Below are 20,010 nucleotides of genomic sequence, written 5' to 3' on the forward strand. Positions count from 1 at the left end.
GTGTGCCTCTGTGGGGTGCCTTTCCAGGCCAGCTACTCCAGCTGTGGTTTGTGGCCATGAATGTCCCATCAGTAACTCAGTTGATGACTCTCCCCACTCCTCACCTCAGCCCAGCAGACAGATCATTTTCTGTAGTCTCCTTGCGCAGGTGATACTGGGCAACAGAGCTTGCAGGGGGTCTCAGTATCCGTGAACTTTGAGTAATCTGCACATATCACTTGGTTGGTTGGTTGGTTGGTTGGTTGGGTTGGTTGTTTGGTTGGTTGGCTTGGTTGGTTGGTTGGTTTGCTTGGTTGGTTTGGTTGGTTGGTTGGTTGGTTTGCTTGGCTGGTTTGGTTGGATGATTTCACTGGTGCTATTTTCTAACTGCAGGGCTCTGTCCCTGCCACTCTTTGCATGAACTGCAAAGCCCTGATGGTGTCTAAAGCACAGCTCAGGTGTCACCACTGTAGGCATAGTTACCAACTGAATTTTTGCTTATTTTCATCATATAGCCTCCTACCACGTACTCACACACACTCTCACAGTCATACATTCTCTTTCTCACACACACACACACACACACACACACTCATATGCACACTCATACTCACATTTACATACACTGATACATACACACACACTCAAACACATTGCAAACTCATATGTTTACTTACACCTGCACACTCATCTTACACACATACTCACACACATACATTTACACTATTCTTTTTTTTTTTCAATTTTCTCTTTTTTTCTCTTCTTTACATTGTGAGATGAGGGCAAGGCAACTTTTTGTCTTCTCTGCCTATAACAATAGGAGAGTGTATGTGGTGGCCCCTGGCTGCTCTCTCCAGCCACATCAATCTGATGCAGTCTCCTGTTGCATCTGCTTCCAGATCTCTGAGTCTCTCTTTGGCTTTTCCACTTTCTTTTTCTCGGCAAGAAAGAAGTTCTCTGAACACACCTGTGCGTGCAGTGCGTACACACACACACACACACACACACACACACACACACGCACGCACACACACGCACGCACACACACACACACATACACGCGCGCGCACACACACACACACACACACACACACACACACACACTATTCTTTGCCTCTTCCTTCTCCCAAACAGAGTAATTTGAACCCAGAACATTTTAAGAATAATAGGTAGCATTAGAGACTAATTTCTTTTGTTTCTGAGTATGGTGTTAAAACATTGTTGGGTTTGATTTAGCTTAAACAGAAATGTTAATGCATGTCTTACATTAGCCTTAACACCTTAGAGAACTTGGCAGTAGTCTCTTTGACATGGCTTTTAATCCTGTTTCGTCTTTTTAAAGTACCCTATGATGAGAGGGCCTGATCTTGCTGCTGCTCCATACAATACTCAGAAGTCATCTGTTCTACCTCTTTATGAAGTAAGTCCCCTCCTAAATTTTTCAGTTGCAGAATAAGTCGTGTGATTTAGAAATGTAATCTTGTTGCATTGCATTTCAGAATACCTTTCAGGAGCTTCAAGTTGTGAGGCGGAGCCTGAATCTGTTCAGAACACAGATGATGGACTTGGAGTTGGCCATGCTGCGGCAGCAAACCGTGGTGTACCCTCACATGACAGAGGAGGACAGGTAAGTGTTCATTTGTGTTAGTGCCATCAGGGCCTGGTCTTTAGAGAGCAGGCCTTCAGCATAGGTTCTTGAGGATGCAGCTTCATTCACACACTGTGACTCTGGTTTGTGAAGCAGTGTGGGTAAGAAGTAAGTGTTTATTGAGTTACATCTGTACCTCTGGGGTGCCAAGCAAGACTCTCAGTAGTCTGCTCTCCAGAAGGATGAGAGTGCAGGGGTTCAAAGACCTAGTCATGGGCTGGAGAGATAGCTTAGACGTTAAGAGCAGTGGCTGTTCTTACAAAGAACCCAGGTTCAATTCCCAGCACCAACATGGTAGCTCATAACTGCCTGTAACTCCAGTTTCAGGGCATCTGACACCTTCACACAGTCATATATGCAGGCAAAACACAAATGCACATGAAATAAAAATAAAGTATTGTGAAAAAAGACCTAGTCATTACCTCAGGGTTGCTTCTGTCCGAATTTATAGGATTGCAATGTTTTGTAAACTTTTTGTTAGTTCCTAGTATTCAAGAGTGGTGACTAGAAATCATTTGGGTACTATTTTTCCATATCTGACAGGTATGAAGTTGATCAGCTGCAGGGCTTACGGAACTCTGTCCGAATGGAGCTGCAGGACCTGGAGATGCAGCTGGAAGAGCGCCTGCTGGGCCTGGATGAGCAGCTCCGCGCAGTCCGTGGGCCTTCACCTTTCAGATCCTCTGTGCTCCCGGTATGCTGTCGGGGGTCTGGAGTAGCAAGTAGGGTTATTCATGATGTGTGCTTTAGGACAGGGCACTTATTTAACCATTTGCTTCAATGGCTTTAGGACTATATTCAAGTAGCTTTTATCCTACTCACTGGAGACTTAATATTTAATTTTGCCTTGATTACCTTCATATTATACACATTAGTTTTATGTACAAAGTATGATGTTTATATTCAGTATATTTAGAAATACACTTGAAATTTTATTGATAATTGTCAGTAATAGAAAAACAAAGGTCAACATAAAAGTTTTGGTTTTGAAGGGAAAATCTTAGTGAATTAAAAGATGACTTCTGTAAGTTCGTATCTCTGCTTGTAGCTCCAAAGAACATAATCTCCTACTTCTTTTCTCCCTGCTCTCTCTTGTTTATGTAAACCGCTTATTTCTTTGAATTTTTCCTGTGTTTTCAGTTTGGCTCTTTTCTGTTCCTTGTGGTTTTATGTTTTGTCATTGATGCTAAAAATTGAACATGAGATCCTCCCTAGGCCAAAGACATGCCCTATCGACTGGCAGTTCCTCTAGTGCCTTCCTTGCCTCCTTAAGGGACCAAATGTGATAGCCTGATGGGATCCACATATACAATAAGCATAATGAAAGGGACACGTTTGTCCTTATGTTGTGCCATTTCTTAGTATTTCTACTGTGCCTTCCCATGGAATGAGTATCACCATTATATTCTTTTTTTGCCAATATCTTTCCAGTTATAAAATATGTTGGTTTGAAATTTTGAATATTACTCTACTTTTTCATGTTTGATTTTGTTAAAAATAAATAGATGTGTGTGTACACTTAGATAAAATAACATTCCAAATCATTAGGAATGCATGCTTCCATAGTTTTGACCCATCATTCTGAGAAACATGTTGGTGGGAGTAGAGAGCCAGAATGTCTCTATGTAGCTATCACAGAATTTGAAGGAATTTATGGTAGTTGACTACAGTGTTTGTGACATAAAGTTACGTTTCAAGGAAGTTAGTAGCCAAGAATTTCAGTATGAAGCATTTGCAGTTTGAGTAAATATGTACATGTGTGAGCCTGTATGCTGTACTTGCCTTTTCAGGGCATGTGCGGCAGTAGAAGTGCTGATAACTTATCATGCCCATCTCCACTGAATGTCATGGAACCAGTAAGCCTCTATCCTTCTCAGTTATGGGGTGGCGGGTGTGTGTGTGTGTGTGTGTGTGTGTGTGTGTGTGTGTGTGTGTGTGTGCTATAACATCTCACAAACCTGCAGTTTCCCAGTTCCTTCATGCTTGTTTAAATATGGAAGTTAAGAAGTTAAATTAATTGAAATGTGTTTGCCATTTTGAAATCCAGTGCCATTTTGAGCCACTGGAAAGCTAGCTTCATTGCAAGAGTGATTTGTTCTATAACCTAAAGGATATGATGCACCATAGGAACATTTCATTTATATTTCAAGGAGTCCTTTCATGTTGGATGCAGGGTCTGTACAGGATCTGTAAAACGACTTACGTATTCATCCTTTCATTTTAGACTCATTGGCAAAGGCTTCTGAGTAACTCTTAATTTTCATTAGTTACTCCTCCGTGAAATAATTCAGATATCTGTATGTTAACTAGTAAAATTTCATGTCACTGTGTTTCTTACATTCCCAAGTTATGGCTTGAGATTACTATGAATTTAACTTTGTTTTTTGGAAGTAAAATTGACTAGTTAATAAGTTAATGAAATAGAATTATGCCTTTACAAATCTATGTGATTGGGGATAGTAAGCATAGCTGGGAATTTAACTTTCTTAATTATCAGTCCTAATCTTGCAAGTGAAGAATAACGTTTTTTGGCCTCCAGGTCACAGAACTGATACGGGAGCAGTCATACCTGAAGTCTGAGTTGGGCCTGGGACTCGGAGAGATGGGATTTGAACTTCCTCCTGGAGAAAGCTCAGAGTCCGTTTTCTCTCAAGCCACATCAGAATCATCTTCCGTCTGTTCCAGCCCCTCCCACAACAACAGAAGATCCAGAGGGCCTTCTGGTAACACAGGAAGCAAACCCAGAGCCCGCTTAGTGGCAAGAAAGAAGATATTCCGAGCCTCTGTGGCCCTGACACCAACAGCCCCCTCTAGAACAGGCTCTGTGCAGACGCCTCCAGATCTGGAGAGTTCTGAGGAAGCTGGAGCAGCTGAAGAAGCCTCACAGGTTGTGGGACTTACATCTCACATGGAGGAAGAGCAAGAAGATCTCCCACTGATGTCAGCTGCTCAGGAAGTGCATCGAAATGTGGAGCAAGATGAGTTGCAGCAAGTCATACGGGAGGTGGGTCGAGTCTGGGCGTGTGTCGTTAATTGCAGACTGTGTCCTGGTAGATTTGACTCATATATTACTTATAAGACTGATTTCACTGGCTACAGTAACTTGTGGAAAGCTTTAGATTAGCTTTCCCATTAACCCTGCATTTCTGCAGATTTCATACTTCAGGGTAATCCCACTTTAGGGCAAGAGTTTTTCCGAAAGTTTGAAGAAGGAAAAGCCCTTTAGACCTCTCATCTCTACATGTCGAAAATGAGTAATTACAATTTAGATCTCTTCAGGATTAAAAGCTATCATTTTATAAAATTCTGATTGGCATGAGAAAATGAGAAAAAGGAGGAAATTAATAATTGTGAAAAATTTGTTCCTTTTCCTTTGATGTCTAGAGAAATGTAGAAAGTGTATTATTTGTTCATAGATTAAAACATAGTATGAAAATGGGGTTTACCCTGGATGACAACAGCATGGGGACCTAAAGTGTTTTCCATAGTTCTGGGTTACTAAAGGAGTCACAGGCATGAATGAAGGTTATGAGCCAGGGTCATTGAGAAATTGTGTAGAGTGACTGAACATTCTCTCACGGTGACAACCTGCCCTGAAGAACAAGCTCACTGGGATAGGATCTTTCTGTTGGTCCTGCCAGAGGTTTCAGCCCATAAACATGTGGTTCTGTTGTTCATGGGCCTGTGGTGAAGCAGGGCATGTGGAGAAAGCCGGGACAGCAGGGCTACTTGCCCTGTGTTAGCGGGAGGAGGGTAAGGGAGGTCTATGGGCCAGGACAAAGAGCAGCTACTGTCCTGTGCCCAAGGACCTGCCTACTTTCTACCAGGTCCCACCTTCTGTGTTTCTGTGACCCCAGTAGCTTGTGAAATTAAGAGCCCATATATGGACTAATCTAGTGACTTCTCAAAAGGCACACCTCTGAGTATCATTGTATAGGAAACCAAACTGTTGGCATCTGAGCCACTGGGGGGATTTTAGATTTACGTTAGAACACTGTTTTTACCATTGAGTTCCATTAATTTAAACTGATATAGGTCTTTAAAAAGAAGAACACCACAGACAAGCTTCATGGTGGCTTTTTAATCTGCTCTCTGTATAGGTTATACACTCTGAATATTTTTCTGTTTTGTGTTCCTGAGAGTAACCATGAAGAGGAAGTATAACTAGTTCTACTTTTCTTTTCATCCAGTCTTGAAATTCCTGATATAAACACCTTTTATTTTATATTAGGCTTGAGTGTGACCCAACAGAGGTGGCACTCAGCGTGAATAAGCCCTGAATGTGACATTCCTTCCCCACCCCCCCAGCACTGCCCAAACAAAGAGAAAAACAGAAAGAAATCAGCAACACAGTTTATAAAGTATCCAAGGAAGTGGAAAAGACCTGCAAACCATGAAATTATTGACTTAAATTACAGTGGGGTTAACAGGACAAACCCCAAGGAAAATTGAAAACTCACAGAGGCCTTTAAAAAGTTTTCAGGTTTGGGGGTCTTTTTATTTTGTAAATTTGGGGATCATAAAGTCTATGAAAATATTACCAAACACATACACACACACACACACACACACACACACACACACACACACAGAGAGAGAGAGAGAGAGAGAGAGAGAGACTATGTACCATTTCTTGTCTTATGAATGCAGATTTCCTAATCTTTTCAGTTATCCAAGAACTAACAATTTAAGAGCAAAATAAATCAAAATAAGCCAGCGAAATTAGGGCTCCCTGTTTTCAAATTATTTCTAATGTAAATGTAAATGTGTATCTAACATACTTTTAGAATCAATTTGTAGCATAGAATCTTCACTCAGTGGGCCATTGAGCCTCTGGGGCCAATGATTAATGCCTACATACATAGTGCTATCATTTATTGCACATCAATAGCTTGAAAAGTACATTAAAATAAACAGAGTTCTGTGAACACACAGATGATGTCTTCCTGAAAATGTCTGTGCTGTTAAAATATGCAATCAAACCTGTAGGACTTGCCAGGGAGAACAGAATTGGAAGGATGATATTCCAAACTTCATCAGTGGCACAAGAAAGGACAAAAGATATCAAACTAATCAGAATAGTAGCACGGTTTTATGCATAATTATAGTCCAGATGCAGATAATACAGCAGGAAAAATGGTAATTGGACCTTGGAAACGTTAGACTTGTGCTTGTGGAACTGGGGCTTGGGAGGGCTGGAGTTTATGGGTTACTGCTGTGGGGTGAAAGGATGGTCTGAAATCTGGCAGAGCTATAATACCAGGGGTGAGGAGGAGCGGCTTGTGCACAGGACTGACCTTGATGGTAGATGTCTAAGTTGTCTGTGCTTTGTGTTCTGAGTTCCTGGGTTCAGCTGAAAGCTACTTTCTGTGGCCACTCATGTGTCTTGAGGATGAAATGTAAATAAATAGATATGACATTTATGTTACATGCAAATTGTTACCCAGGATTTCTGACATGTTGGAACAAATGCCCATTTTTAAAATCAGTATAGCTGTAGGCTGCATGGTTTTCATTTTTTCTCCAGACTTGACTGTGAACTAGTGGAAGGTTTTAATTCTATACATTTATTTGATCTACAAATGGAGTTATTTTACTAAGTTAATTATAGTTGGCTACCATTTAGCAAAGTGTACATTCAGCCTCCTCAGTCAGGTATGCCTGTGAGTAGGAATCTGTTCCTAGGTACATGTTTAAGCACAGGACATTACTGTATGCATTTGCTCATGGCACATTTGCTAACTCTTGTTTTTCTTCTTTTACTAAATTGTGATATTTTTGTTCCTCTCGCTCTGCTTTGGTTTTAAAGGTCTCCTGGAAACATGACGTCCTATTGCTTGTCTGGTATAGTTGCTCCTTTAATGCATGCTGGAGTTCTCATTTTAAAAAGTTTGTTGGCCTGATCCATGTTGCAAGTCATTTCCTAGGAAGAAACTGTTCGCTGTAGACCAGAACATTGATTCTTTGGCCAATAGCACAGCACAGACCATAGAAGTCATTTGTTTCCATTATGCCGCCTCAGTCCTAGAGAATTATTTAATCATTTATAGGAGTCTCCCATGAAATATGAAAGATGTTATACTTTGTCAACATTTAAATTGGCATGCTAGGCAAATGTTTGACAGACTTTCCAAATGGGTTACTAAACCCATCGTGAGAAGCCATTCAGCTCATAGAATATGGCAATGTTTGAAGGAAATCTGCCTTAACCTTTGCTTACTATAAAGAAGGGCTTACCTTGCAAAATGCATGTGTAAACAAGGCACAAGGAATATTGGTGTACTTAGAAAATCAAATTCTCTGGAGTACTTTGAAAGCATACATAAATAGATACATTGGCCCATTGCTCATTAAAATTAAAAAAAACAATACCTGTTATCATAGTTCAGGTAGGTGGTTTTATGTTAAAAGTTTGTTTATAAGACATTTCAAATACTGAGTGTTCCTTATTCCATTTATTTCCAACTGGTAATCTTTTAAATGTAAATGTCCATGGTACTAAATTTCAAGTTCTTAGCTTATTGTATCTGCTACCAAGGAAATTAAATTTGATTCTATCTTTCTTGTAAATGTGTGGCCCTGACCCCCATTAACAAAGCCTCCATACAGGGTGACACTATCTAGTCTTGGGCAGAACAGTTCTGCAGGTGAGGATTAAACAAGATTGGCAGGCACCTTCAGGGAAACTGTCTTCCTGCACTCCTGGGTGCACAAAAACAATGGTGACTGTTAGGCCTTTGTCTCCATCACTGCACCTTGTGAGACATTAGAGAGTACTTCATTACTTACAATGCACTAATCCAGTGGCATCCCACCTTGGAAGGAGAAAGTCAAAGTCCTTTCAGACAAGTGCTTAAGACACACAGTCTGTCCTTACACTTTTGCCAAACTGAGGATACTCCTTTGCTCAGGTTGTGTACACATCACAGTTGGTAAGAAAATAGGACTGCCTTAGTATTTGTCTGAGCCACTGTGTTGTATGTGACCAGGGCCTGCAACTGTTTACAGATAGTTTAGAAAATGTACATATGTGTAGGAATAAAAAGATGATTTACTGGATATGTGAACGTGCCATTTTCACATTGAATGTGGAAGAATAAATGTAGATTGTCATGATTTTAGTAAAGGTTTTCTGTGTTTGTTTAAGCTTCTAGGCTTGGTTTACAACTGTCAGTACATCTGACATGATTAAACATGTGTTTTGGTAGAAACACAGCTTCTCAAGTATTCCCTTGGAATCTTTTAGAGACTGTTTAAGGGCCATGGCTTTGAGGCCCTAGGCACTGTATAGCTGCGGCTTCCCATATCACACCAGCAAGTCATTGTGTGGTGCAATAAGTAGTCCTTTTTTTAATGTCGAGTAGTCCATGTAAAGTCTGCACAGCCTTTTGGAAATTGTGCTCACAAAGGTAATTTTACCACCATTCCTAAAATTGTTTTACTCTGAACCTTCCTGTATTTTCTATAGCATGGAGAACTTTAGAACTAATTGATTTGTCCATGATTCCTTTATAAAATAGACATTATAGGCATTGTGTTATTTTCAGTGCTAGTTTAGATGGAGCTACTTTTCTGTCTTTTGTTTTGTTTGTTTGCTTGTTTATTTGGTTGGTTGGTTTTTTTGTTCGTTTTATTTTCCAGACAGAGGTCTCACTATGTAGCTATGGCTGTCCTGCAGCTCTCTATAGACCAGGCTATCCTTGAACTTCCTCTGCTGCCAAGTGCTAGGATTAAAGGCATGCACCATCACACTTAGTCTTCTTTTATTAGTTTTGAGACAGTGTCATTTTGTGTGCCCATCTAGAGTAAAATATGCTTGACAGTAGAGAGTCATGTCTGTATGTTTGTTTTCCTTTTTGTTGAGATGGATTTTGCTCAGGATGGTCTTATGCTCCTGGGTTTAAGCAGTTCTCCTGTCCCAGCCTCCAAATGACTGGGACTATAGATGCATATCATCCTGCTAGGGTCTTAGATATTCTTTTATACTTTATGCCAGTAATATCTGTGTTACCCAAAATGCTTAGTATTCATTTTTAATTGATATATCACATGCTAACTAGTTAGCTAGTTTGTGTTTTGAATGTTGAACAGGAAGGAGATGTTGTAAAGTTGTTTTTTCATAGGTGCATTAGAAAGCGTCTTCTAAAATACAGATTTGCACTGGTCTTTTTCTTCATACTGTATTTACCTTATATACTGTGGCTACAACCATCTGGTTTGCATGTTTCATACTCATTAAAAAATGAACCTAAAATACTAGGAACTTAAAAAAAAACTTTTTTATTTAATGTTCTAAAAATGGTGGTAAGAGGTAAATTTAAAATCTTATGTTTATTAACATGCATAACAGAGCAAATGAATGGTTTATATTGAAGGCACATTTTGTTTCTATTGTCTTTTTGATTTTGAGCCTAGCCTTTACCACTGAGCCATCTCCCTAGCCCTATTGTGCTCCTATGAAGAGTCATATATAAGTCTATGTATTATGGACAAGTTTTGCATGGCAGAGCCATTTTTAGACCTCAAGTGAGATGTTTTCAGGATGTATTTAGGAACGTTTTAGGAAATAGATCAGACTGACAGGAAACTGTGGAAAAGTAGAATTTTTAAGAGCTAGTTGAGAGTAGCACAGTGCTAATTTGGGAGTGCATTATCAATTTACTTCAGCAAGTGCACATTTAAAGCCTTTACAAAGAGCTATTTGGAGGTGAGGCTATATCATTAGAAAGGAAAGGAGGCTTATGTTGTATTTAGACATCTAGACAAGAAAATCCTAATTAGAATGATTGTTGCCTTGGGTCTGTTTGCTTTTTACATCAACAAAATGAGATGTCTATTTTTTTTTTCTGAGTGTGTGCATGTTTGGGTGTTTATTTGTGCATGGATTTGTGTGTGCCTGTGGAAGCCAGAGGACAACCTCAAGTGTCATCTTCAAGAGACTTCTACTTTGTTTTATGAGACAGAGTCTCACACTGACATAGAGTTCTCTACCTCCCCGGTACCCAAATTACAAGTACACATCACCATACCTGGCTTTTTTTTTTTTTTTTTTTTTGCATGGGATCTGGGATCAGAGTCAGATCCTCATGCCTAATGGTAAGCAATTACTGATTCAGCCCTTCTACAACCCAAGATGAAAGTTCTTACCTAAGCCAGACATACAACAAACACACCATAACACTAAAGCAGATGGTTGTTTTGAGTGTGTTTATAATATTTAAAAATAAGTACTATTAAATGAAAATTTCTTCTGTCCCCTTAAAATGTGTTAGATTAAAACAGTATATAACTTCTATTCTGTCTTTAGTTGATAGAAACAGGCAGAGTATTTCTGCCTGCATATCACTTTGCTACTTAGAGGTTTTCTTAGCAATAAAAGCATAAATCCTTTTGACTTCCTGCATCTGTAAAAGCAACATTGCAAGACTTACATTTAGTCCTTGCAGTTTGTTATGTGAAGTAACTTACGAGAAGTTCTTACCATGTGTGTCCCGTGAGAATTGTGATTGTTTTTTCTAATGTCATTATCTGGGTTGTACACCACCAGACCTTGGAGTCTGATGTGGGTTGAAGGGTGGATCTGCACTACAGGTGCGTTCGTGTTGGCTCAGTCGACTCTAACAACGAAGGGGCGTGTGGTTTTATCTGAAAACTGGAAGAAAAAAATAGCTTAGTCCTGTTGTTAAATGTGTTTTTCTATTTCTCCCTTCTAGATTAAAGAATCTATTGTCGGGGAAATTCGACGAGAGATTGTAAGTGGACTTTTGGCAGCCGTGTCTTCAAGTAAAGCATCGAATTCTAAGCAAGACAGTCATTGAGTGGGATTTATTAGGTAATGTTTATTCATTTCTTCATTTCACTAGATATCAATTGACACTTGTTTTTTAATTATTTGTTTTAGTTTGTTATCTCTAACTACATTTTTATTTTTATAATGTATGTCTTAGTTGTCCTATGGAATGAAAACCATATATAACTTCATTTAAAGTGTAAACAACTCAGTTTAAGAACAGAATTGCCTACAGTGTATGCTTACTTTGAAATTTCATTGTAGTAAATAAATCATGAAATTAGGCTTTAGATCCAAATCTTACTTTAATGTTAATTAAATTGTATTTCAAATGTACAATTTATGAGCAAGAATTTTAGAATTAGTCAAAAAATTATAATAACTTTCCTTGTTATTTCTATCTTTTAAATAGACATTTCATATATCCATTTCTAATCTTAATTTATTCAAGAATTTTATGTGATTTACTTATTTAAATGGATAACTGTATTTTATAAATTATATTAACAGCAGTTTTTGGTGAACACACTAAGGAATAATAGTCTGTCCAGCACTTTCCAACTGAAAGTGTTTATTCAGTGTGATATGAAAAGTGTGATACATAATTTCAGCTGTGGAAAGGAGAAAATATTTTAATGAATCATGTCAGAATCAACTCTGAGGATTCTTTTTCAAAAGCCAAGGATCAACAATTAACTCTCAAAAAAATGTATAGTAGCCAGGGGATTATATGTAAATGTGTTCATATGTATATGCATGTATGTGCAGATAGGTAGATGATAGATAGATAGATAGATAGATAGATAGATAGATAGATAGATAGGCAGATATATATGATATATGTGGATTTAGTTGAATAAATTTTCACATTTATTTTTAAAGAACTTTCAAAATAATATTTGAAAAATGTTTAATGTTCACATTTTCTTCTTTTTAGGGTTGGCATGGCTCCCATTAGCTATAATACTGGCGTTGTCAGTGATTTCTGCTGGTGGAGGTGTTATTTGTCCTTTGGAAGATACTTTCTACTGAGCTGGCTACTGTACACAATGGACAGTGTGCATTTCTGTATGCAGTGGACAGTATACTGTTCTCCTATGCATAAAACTTTAAAAATATATGTAGAAACTTAGGCACTTTGCTTACTCATTTCTAAACTATCAGACTGGCCATTTGAAAGTCTAGTATTTATTTGTATGTCAATATTTTTCCAGTTGATGTCCTATGTAGAATTAATTGTAAAACTTGAAGAGTGCCAGACATAACCAACTTATAAATAACATATTTCTTTAGATTAGCTTCTACAACACTGACCTCTATGAGGTATTTACTGTGCAATAACAGATTCATCTTCTGAGAGCTTGAAGCAACTGATGACTTTTCCCTCCACTGCTCTTCAGTAGGTCACTTCCAAGAAGACAAATGATTCTGTTGTAAAAATTACTCTTAATTCTTGAGGAGGCTACTGAGAAGCAGTAGGGTAGATCTCATGAGGTTACCTACAACTACTTCATGTTCTTACACTGTAAGCCTTGTTGCTTTGCCCCAAACAGATGTAATTTTATAGCTATGTGCATTATGGTAAACACTATGTACTTTCTGCATTGTTTAGATACCTTACTTAAGATGTTTCTTCTGTCTTTTAGACTAAATAGTATTGTCAAGATAATGGGGCCTGTGACTTGAATGGATAGAATAGAAATGAATAAGCTGGTTTTTTCCCCCCAAATGAGGTTTAGATTTGTTTTCCTCATGCATAAATGATTTTAATTCAGTTTTAACCAGAAAACTCTTGTTTTTTCTGAAAAATAAGTTTCCTTTCTGGTATTATATGTGTCAAATAAATGTATAAAGTAACAACCAAATGTTATTAGAAATTAGTCTTTTAGTATTTGTAATCTTCAACTTCTGTTATGTAACTTTGTGTGAGAAATTTTAGTCAAAAGTGCTTGAAATGTTAGCATTCTTTGAAAGACTATCTAAAATGTTTATAAATATTTGAACAATCACACAAAGACTGATCTCTAAAAAAACAAAAAAAAAAACCCATTAAAACAATAAAGTATTTATTTTGCCTAAAATGTTAATTTTTTTTTTTTGACCTGCAAGGTGAAGAATTTGGATTACTTTTGATGACTAACCAATAAAGTCTGAACTGCTTCCTGAGCCTCTCCTCCCCATTGATGAGGCTCCTGCAATGCTCTGAGGAAGTTCAGGCTCCACCACCAAGAACAGGCACAGGAATAATCACTCTTGGGTGTATAAAGGCCCAGGGCTATGATCCCATCTAAGGCCAGGTTGAACTTGTCTTTGAATGTACGGTTAAACTATGAAGACCGACTAAGAAGCCAGGAATGACACACATGCCTGTAATTTCATTATTGGAGAAGTAGTCGCAGGAGTATCAGGAGTCCAAAGCCAGCCTGGACTACATGACTACATGTTACTGTGCATTTAAAAAAAAAAAAAAAAAAAGAAAGAAAGAAAAAGAACTGATTTTAAAATATTATTGTTAGTTAGTCAAATTATTCAAGAATTTAGCCAGTTGATTGTAACAGTGATGATAAACATGCAAACAAGACATTCCATATGAATAATGCAAGCTTTGATAATTTTAGCTATTTGGGTTTTTAGTCAATTTCAATCTATTTCTAACAGAATAAGACTCTCACGTTTTGATGATCAATATTGGTGGTCTAACAATTGAAACACTAGGCTGAGCCAACAGGCAGATCACTTAGCATATGTTCTGTTAACTTCTCTGCTCCTCGGTTTCTTGGGAAGTTACCATATCCAAACCGCCGAGCTATGTAGAATGATGAAGAAAGGGGCCTGAAAACAGATGTGTCTTTTAATGTAAGGTATGCTTAGCAGTATCCAGTTTCCAAACATAATTTGAGAGAACACACTTTAAAGGGGTCAGAAAAGTCTACCAATGTGTGAAAGACTAAAGACAAAACAGTGGACAGTGGAGCGTTACACTAGTCAAGAGGATCGTTACTACAAGGTTATCCAGAACACCAAAATTGAGTTTCAGTTGCCATGTGCCTGGTGAGAGCATTGTTTTTAAAGATGCACATTGTTTGTAGCTCATGTGTTCTGTGCCAAGAGCGTTCACAGAAGGCTGCACAGAGCAAAGCCCTGAGATTAGTTTTGAAGGTTTTAGCCACCGGATGATACACCAGCAATGGGCAGCAGCACCGATCGAAGCACATGCTGTACCATTCCTTTTTAGGAAGGAATTGGTGCTTAAAAACAAAGCTGTCTGTGGTAAACATTATAGTTCCTTACTCATGTTCTTGAGCTAATGGTTTAGTAAATCCATGTATAGATGATTTATGGTTGCTTCTATAATTTCTGCAGTCCAAAGATTTTGTTTTTAAAACAATACCTTTAAGTATTATGAAAAAGATTCTAAGTTAGATTCAGAAACACAAATTACGATGTATGTGGATCATTAATTAAACCTCAGTTGTGAATATCTAGATTTATATTTGGTTAGAAATTATACCATTATTATCTATTATTAATATATACAAAAAAATGCAGACACCCAAATAGAAGTAATGTTTATTCAGACCTCTGCATGTGAGGGCAAGTTGAGATGGCATTGATAGTGAAAAGCCTTGTATTTTCCCATGTGAAGACAAACCCTGCTACTCCACCAAGGTTCTCAAGGTTCTCTTCCATGGATGATGCATGGAAGAGGAGAGCCCTTCCTTTGTCATGCTATCAGAGCATATCTTGGTGGCAAAGCAGCATTGCTCATTGCCCGGCTTTCTCTCATGAATCCTGCTGAAACTGAGATCATCTCTCTCAGATCCATCTCCCTGGGTGTGGTTAGTAGTGAATGTGAAGCAGCAAGGCAGGTCTCTTATTCTCTGCCAGCTGTCCTCATTCTGATCAGCTAATTCAAGTCCACCTTGGCAGAATCCTAGAATGGATACAGGGTTAGGCACGAATTGGTTTCCTCCCACTTTTTTTCTTTTTTAGACAGGGTTTCTCTGAGTAACAGCTCTGGCAATCCCGGAACTTCCTTTGTAGATAAGGTGGCCTTGAACTCACAGTAGTCCACCTGCTCCTGCCTCCTGAGTGCTGGGAGTAAAGGCGTGTGCCACCACTGCCACCACCACTTGGCTCTGGTTCCTCCTACTTTTTAAGAACAGAAAAGTATTTAAATGATGAACATTAAACATATTTTTGTTATTTTCTATTCCAAAATATCACAAATTAGATTTATCCAGACATTCCACATTCAATAAAAAATTAAATAAAAACTAATGGTAAAATTTTCTTGGCTTTTTAAAAAATTTTTATCTGTGTGTATGTACATGTAAAGATATGGCACATGCATGTGGGTGCCCATGGAGGCTGGAAGAAGGTATACATATACATATCACTAGTATTTGTTTCATAATTTGATATTTAGAAAAATATTCTAATGAAATATAACTACAGAAAACAGCTTTCAGATTCTCAGTTGAGGGAGCTGGCTCATGCCTGTGATTTCACCACTTGAAAAGCTAAGGCAGGAGGTCTGTCACAAGTTCAAGGTGAACCTGTGACTACATAGTAAGTTCCAGGCCAGCTTGGTCAACAGCATAAGACTCAGTTTCTGATTAAGTTCTTGCAAAAATTGAAGTGGAATATGAGTTTTTAAAAACTTTAAAAAGTTAAAAAAAAATTAAGACTTTATGGTTTGTGTGCTTGCAAGCATGTGTATATGTGGTGGTCATGTACATATGTAAGTGTGCATTGGAGGTCAAAGGTTAACATTGAGTGTCTTCAATTACTGGCTGCCTTGCTTTTTGAGATAGTGTCTCTCACTGAACCTGGAGCTTATGGTCTCAGCTAAACTGGCTGAGTAGTGAACTCCAGGGACCCAAATGTCTCCCTCTTTCTGGGATTACATACACAGAGCACTTCACTTGACTTCTACATGGATGTTGGAAATCAACATTAGCTCTCCATGCTTGGACAGCAAATGCTTTAACAACTGAGTCATCTCTCCAACCCTAGTTTATTCTTACTATTACTGTGAACTCTAAATTAAATGAGTTAATTTACTGTCAACACAGATATTGCAGGCAAAACATACTCAGTTCTGAGAACATTATAATTTCCTTTTGAGAGGCCCAGAACATTAGATTCTAGTTATGTGTAGTAGCCAACTGATTTTCAACTTGATAGAGTTCCAAAAAAACATCAAGTCTGAAAGGAATAAATATTCAACTGCTAGATATTGTAAATAATTCAGACCACAGTTTATGAAAACACTACTTTAGACTAGACAGTATCTTTGTAAGGAGGAAATGTGCAGTTCCAGCCAAGAGGTTGCTAACATAGTGACATTTAACTGTGACTTGTCTATGCCAGAGACAGAATCAGGAAGTCTGGATAGCCATACTTCGTGACCTTGAAATCACTTAGAGACAATGGAAAGATGAGGCATTTTTGAGAGGTGGCGGTCACAGCCAACTTCCTGGTTCCTTATTTAGGCATCTCCAAAATATTCTGATACAATACTAGATAAACCTCTCCTACGCAGTAAGTGCTTCTTTGTAGCCCGTTACTTATCTGAGATTTTGTACTTATTGCTGCAAAAGTTCAGTGGTTTCTAGTTGATTATCTTGGGTTATGAGAATGACTGTCAAAGTTTTTTCATAAATACATCATGATCTCACTCATGTGTAGCATGAATCTTAAAGGTACTTATTAATAAAATCAAACCTGAGGCCAGTTATTGGGGTGAACACTGGAAGATCAGAGAAGCAGAACAAGACACAGCTACCTCACCTTGCCAGTTCCTCAGCTGATCCTGTTTCCTCAGACTGGAATCTTCTGTGTCATTATCTGAATGGGTCTCAGCTGAACTGCTGCTCCAAAGCCTGAATGCTTAAGCAGCCAAATGCTTCTAGCTTCTGGTCTTCACACCATATATATCTTTCTGCTTTCTGCCATTACTCCCTGGGATTAAAGGCTCACTTCTTGGGATTAAAAGCCTGTGTCACCAGGCCTGGCTGTTTTCAATGTGTCCTTGAACTCACAGAGATCCAGAGGGATTTCTGCCTCTGGAATGCTAAGATTAAAGGCATGAGTGCCACCATTTTCTAGCCTCTGTATCTAGTGGCGGTCTGTTCTCTGACCCCAGATAAATTTATTAGGGTGCACAATATTTTGGGGAACACAATACCACCATGCTCATGTGGAATCTAAAAAGAAAAATGTTGATGTCATAGAATTGAGACTGGTGGCTACTAGAGATTGGGAAAAGGAGAGAGGCAGGAGTAGGTGGGTTGTCTGACACTTAACTGGCATGCACAAAGCTCTGCATCCCCAGTACTGAAGAAAAGGGGCAAGAGGCAGGGATAAGGCAGCCAATAAATGAGTCCTAAGTTACAATTACATTACATTGAGAAAGGGCTATGACACAGAGCAATCCTCAACATGTGGGTTGTGATCCCCAAAGACTATCGGAAAACATTTAACAGTTCCAAAACTTACAGTTAAAAAGTAGCAACAATAATAATTTTATGATTAGGGACCACTACAGCATGAGGAACTGTATTAAATGGTCACAGAATTAGGAAGGTTGAGAACCAAGGCAATAGAGTGACTAGATGTTATATTAAAAAGGAAGCAAGAAAAAAATTAAATATTTTAACATAAGTAAATGGTAGGAAAAATATATTTAATCTGACTTAAACACTATATAATATATACATTATTGCATTGAAATATCACATGGTAATCCTTAATATATATATATATATATATATATATTTGTGTTTATATGGTTTTAGAAATTAAAAGTAAAAAAATCTGTATCCATACAAAGCCCTTACCTTGATGATTACTTCATTATGAAAATATATTTTTGGATTCTCCTTGAGAAGAAATGGGTGAATGGCTTTATTATAATCTTGAATTTAGGATAGTTATGATGACAAGAATATGTAAGGAACAGAAAGATTCTAGTTATATCTGTTTTTATAATTTGGTCACAAAGGAACAAGAAATATGGAGTGTTTTGTAATAAAGTATTATTTTAAGATATGTTACATTTGTTTATACTGTGGAACATTTGTTTTACTGATGCGAAGATGTGTTGCATTATTTTATGTTACATTTTTTTGGCTCTGTGAAGCTGTGTTACTGTGCCTATCTAAAACATCTGATGGTCTAAAAGAGAGCCAAATAGTCAATAGTGAGTCTGGAGAGAAGATAAGCAGGGCTGGCAGGAAGAGAGAATAAATAGAAAGAGAAATTTGAGAGAAGAAGAAGGACCAAGAGAAAAAGGAGAGGAGGATGCTAGGGGCCAGCCACACAGCCACACAGCCATCGTGGAGTAAATGTGAAAGTAAGATATACAGAAGTAAGAAAGGGGAAAAAGTCCAGAGGCAAAAGGTAGATGGGATAATTTAAAGTTAAGAAAAGATGGCAAGAAACAAGCCAAGCTAAGGCCAGGCATTTATAATTAAGAATTAGCCTCCACGTGTGATTTATTTGGGAGCTGGGCAGCGGGCCTCCTAAAAGACCAAAGAGCAAAAACAACCAACAACAGGGTTTTAGGTTTTTGGTTGTTGTTGTTGTTGTTTCTCTATAGTCATCAGGAATAAGGAATATATCCCTGAAATCAATGTCCTTATATGGTCTTTTTTATGCCATCTTTCTATTACAGACAGTTTTCTGAAGATGAGTCCAACAGTACCATATCCCATTTACTCTCCTGAATCTTAGCTAGTCTTTCATTAAGAGCTGGAGTTTAGGGTTGGAGAGATTGCTCAGTGCTGAAGAGTACTTGCTACATTTCCAGAAGAGAAGTTTCAGTTTCCAGCATCCACACTAGATAGATAGTTCACAACCACCTGTACCTCTAGTTCCAGGTGATCTGATGCCCTCTTCTGCGTTTGTGGGCATCTGCACTTGTGTGGTACACATAAATAATATTTTTTAAGGAACTGGGGTGTCTGTCTCTTTCCCCTGCAACTGTTTGTGTGTCTATGACAGCAGAGTGACAAGAGAGAGTGGACTTGAGAGCATGGTACCATCTAGACTAGGACAGGATAATACCATGAATTTTCATGTGATTTTCATTTGATGCTTAGCATGAGTCTCACCTTCCATCCTGGAAGGAAGACAAACCTAGAAATACAAGCCGTGGAGAACAGACACTTCTGGCTTCTGTCTCCAGATGAACTCCCTTGCAATAGATAGTACCAAATTGCTAATCCTGGGAGTCAGTTATCCCGAATGTACTTTGCAGCTTCTAGTAAAGTCCCATCTGAAGATGACACCATACGGATATGAGACTAGTTACTGCTAACCCTTGCCAAAATTATAGGTGTATGAACAATGACTATTGTTTAGTTCACTCACTTTGGAGTCAGTTTATGTATCTGTTGATACCAGCTACAATTTTGTATCCAGAATGAGATGCTGCCATAACTAAAACCACTGGCACTGGCTTTGGGATGCCATTACTGGAAGCCAAAAAGTCCTCATGTAGAGTTAGTGGAAATCTAAAAGGCTTCAAGGAGGCCTCGACAAAGGCTCATAGGACAGTGAAGGAGACATTGTTGTAAAGTAGAGG

At 38.3% G+C, this 20,010-nt stretch overlaps 1 protein-coding gene across 2 annotated transcripts in view; it reads left to right on the top strand.

The window, feature by feature from the left end:
- Itprid2 (ITPR interacting domain containing 2) overlaps nucleotides 1-13,487 on the top strand; it is a 38,102-nt gene extending 24,615 nt beyond the window's left edge. For both annotated transcript variants that reach the window (XM_036183921.1, XM_036183922.1), the window contains 7 exons: nucleotides 1,322-1,399; nucleotides 1,479-1,606; nucleotides 2,171-2,321; nucleotides 3,418-3,483; nucleotides 4,167-4,631; nucleotides 11,341-11,459; nucleotides 12,355-13,487. In XM_036183921.1, coding sequence (XP_036039814.1) covers nucleotides 1,322-1,399; nucleotides 1,479-1,606; nucleotides 2,171-2,321; nucleotides 3,418-3,483; nucleotides 4,167-4,631; nucleotides 11,341-11,445 — 993 coding nt within the window. In that variant the 3' untranslated portion in view covers nucleotides 11,446-11,459; nucleotides 12,355-13,487. The remainder of the gene's footprint in view (nucleotides 1-1,321; nucleotides 1,400-1,478; nucleotides 1,607-2,170; nucleotides 2,322-3,417; nucleotides 3,484-4,166; nucleotides 4,632-11,340; nucleotides 11,460-12,354) is intronic.
- The last annotated feature ends 6,523 nt before the right edge of the window (nucleotides 13,488-20,010 follow it).

Source organism: Onychomys torridus, chromosome 4 (genome assembly GCF_903995425.1).
Source record: "Onychomys torridus chromosome 4, mOncTor1.1, whole genome shotgun sequence".
NCBI lineage: Eukaryota > Metazoa > Chordata > Mammalia > Rodentia > Cricetidae > Onychomys > Onychomys torridus.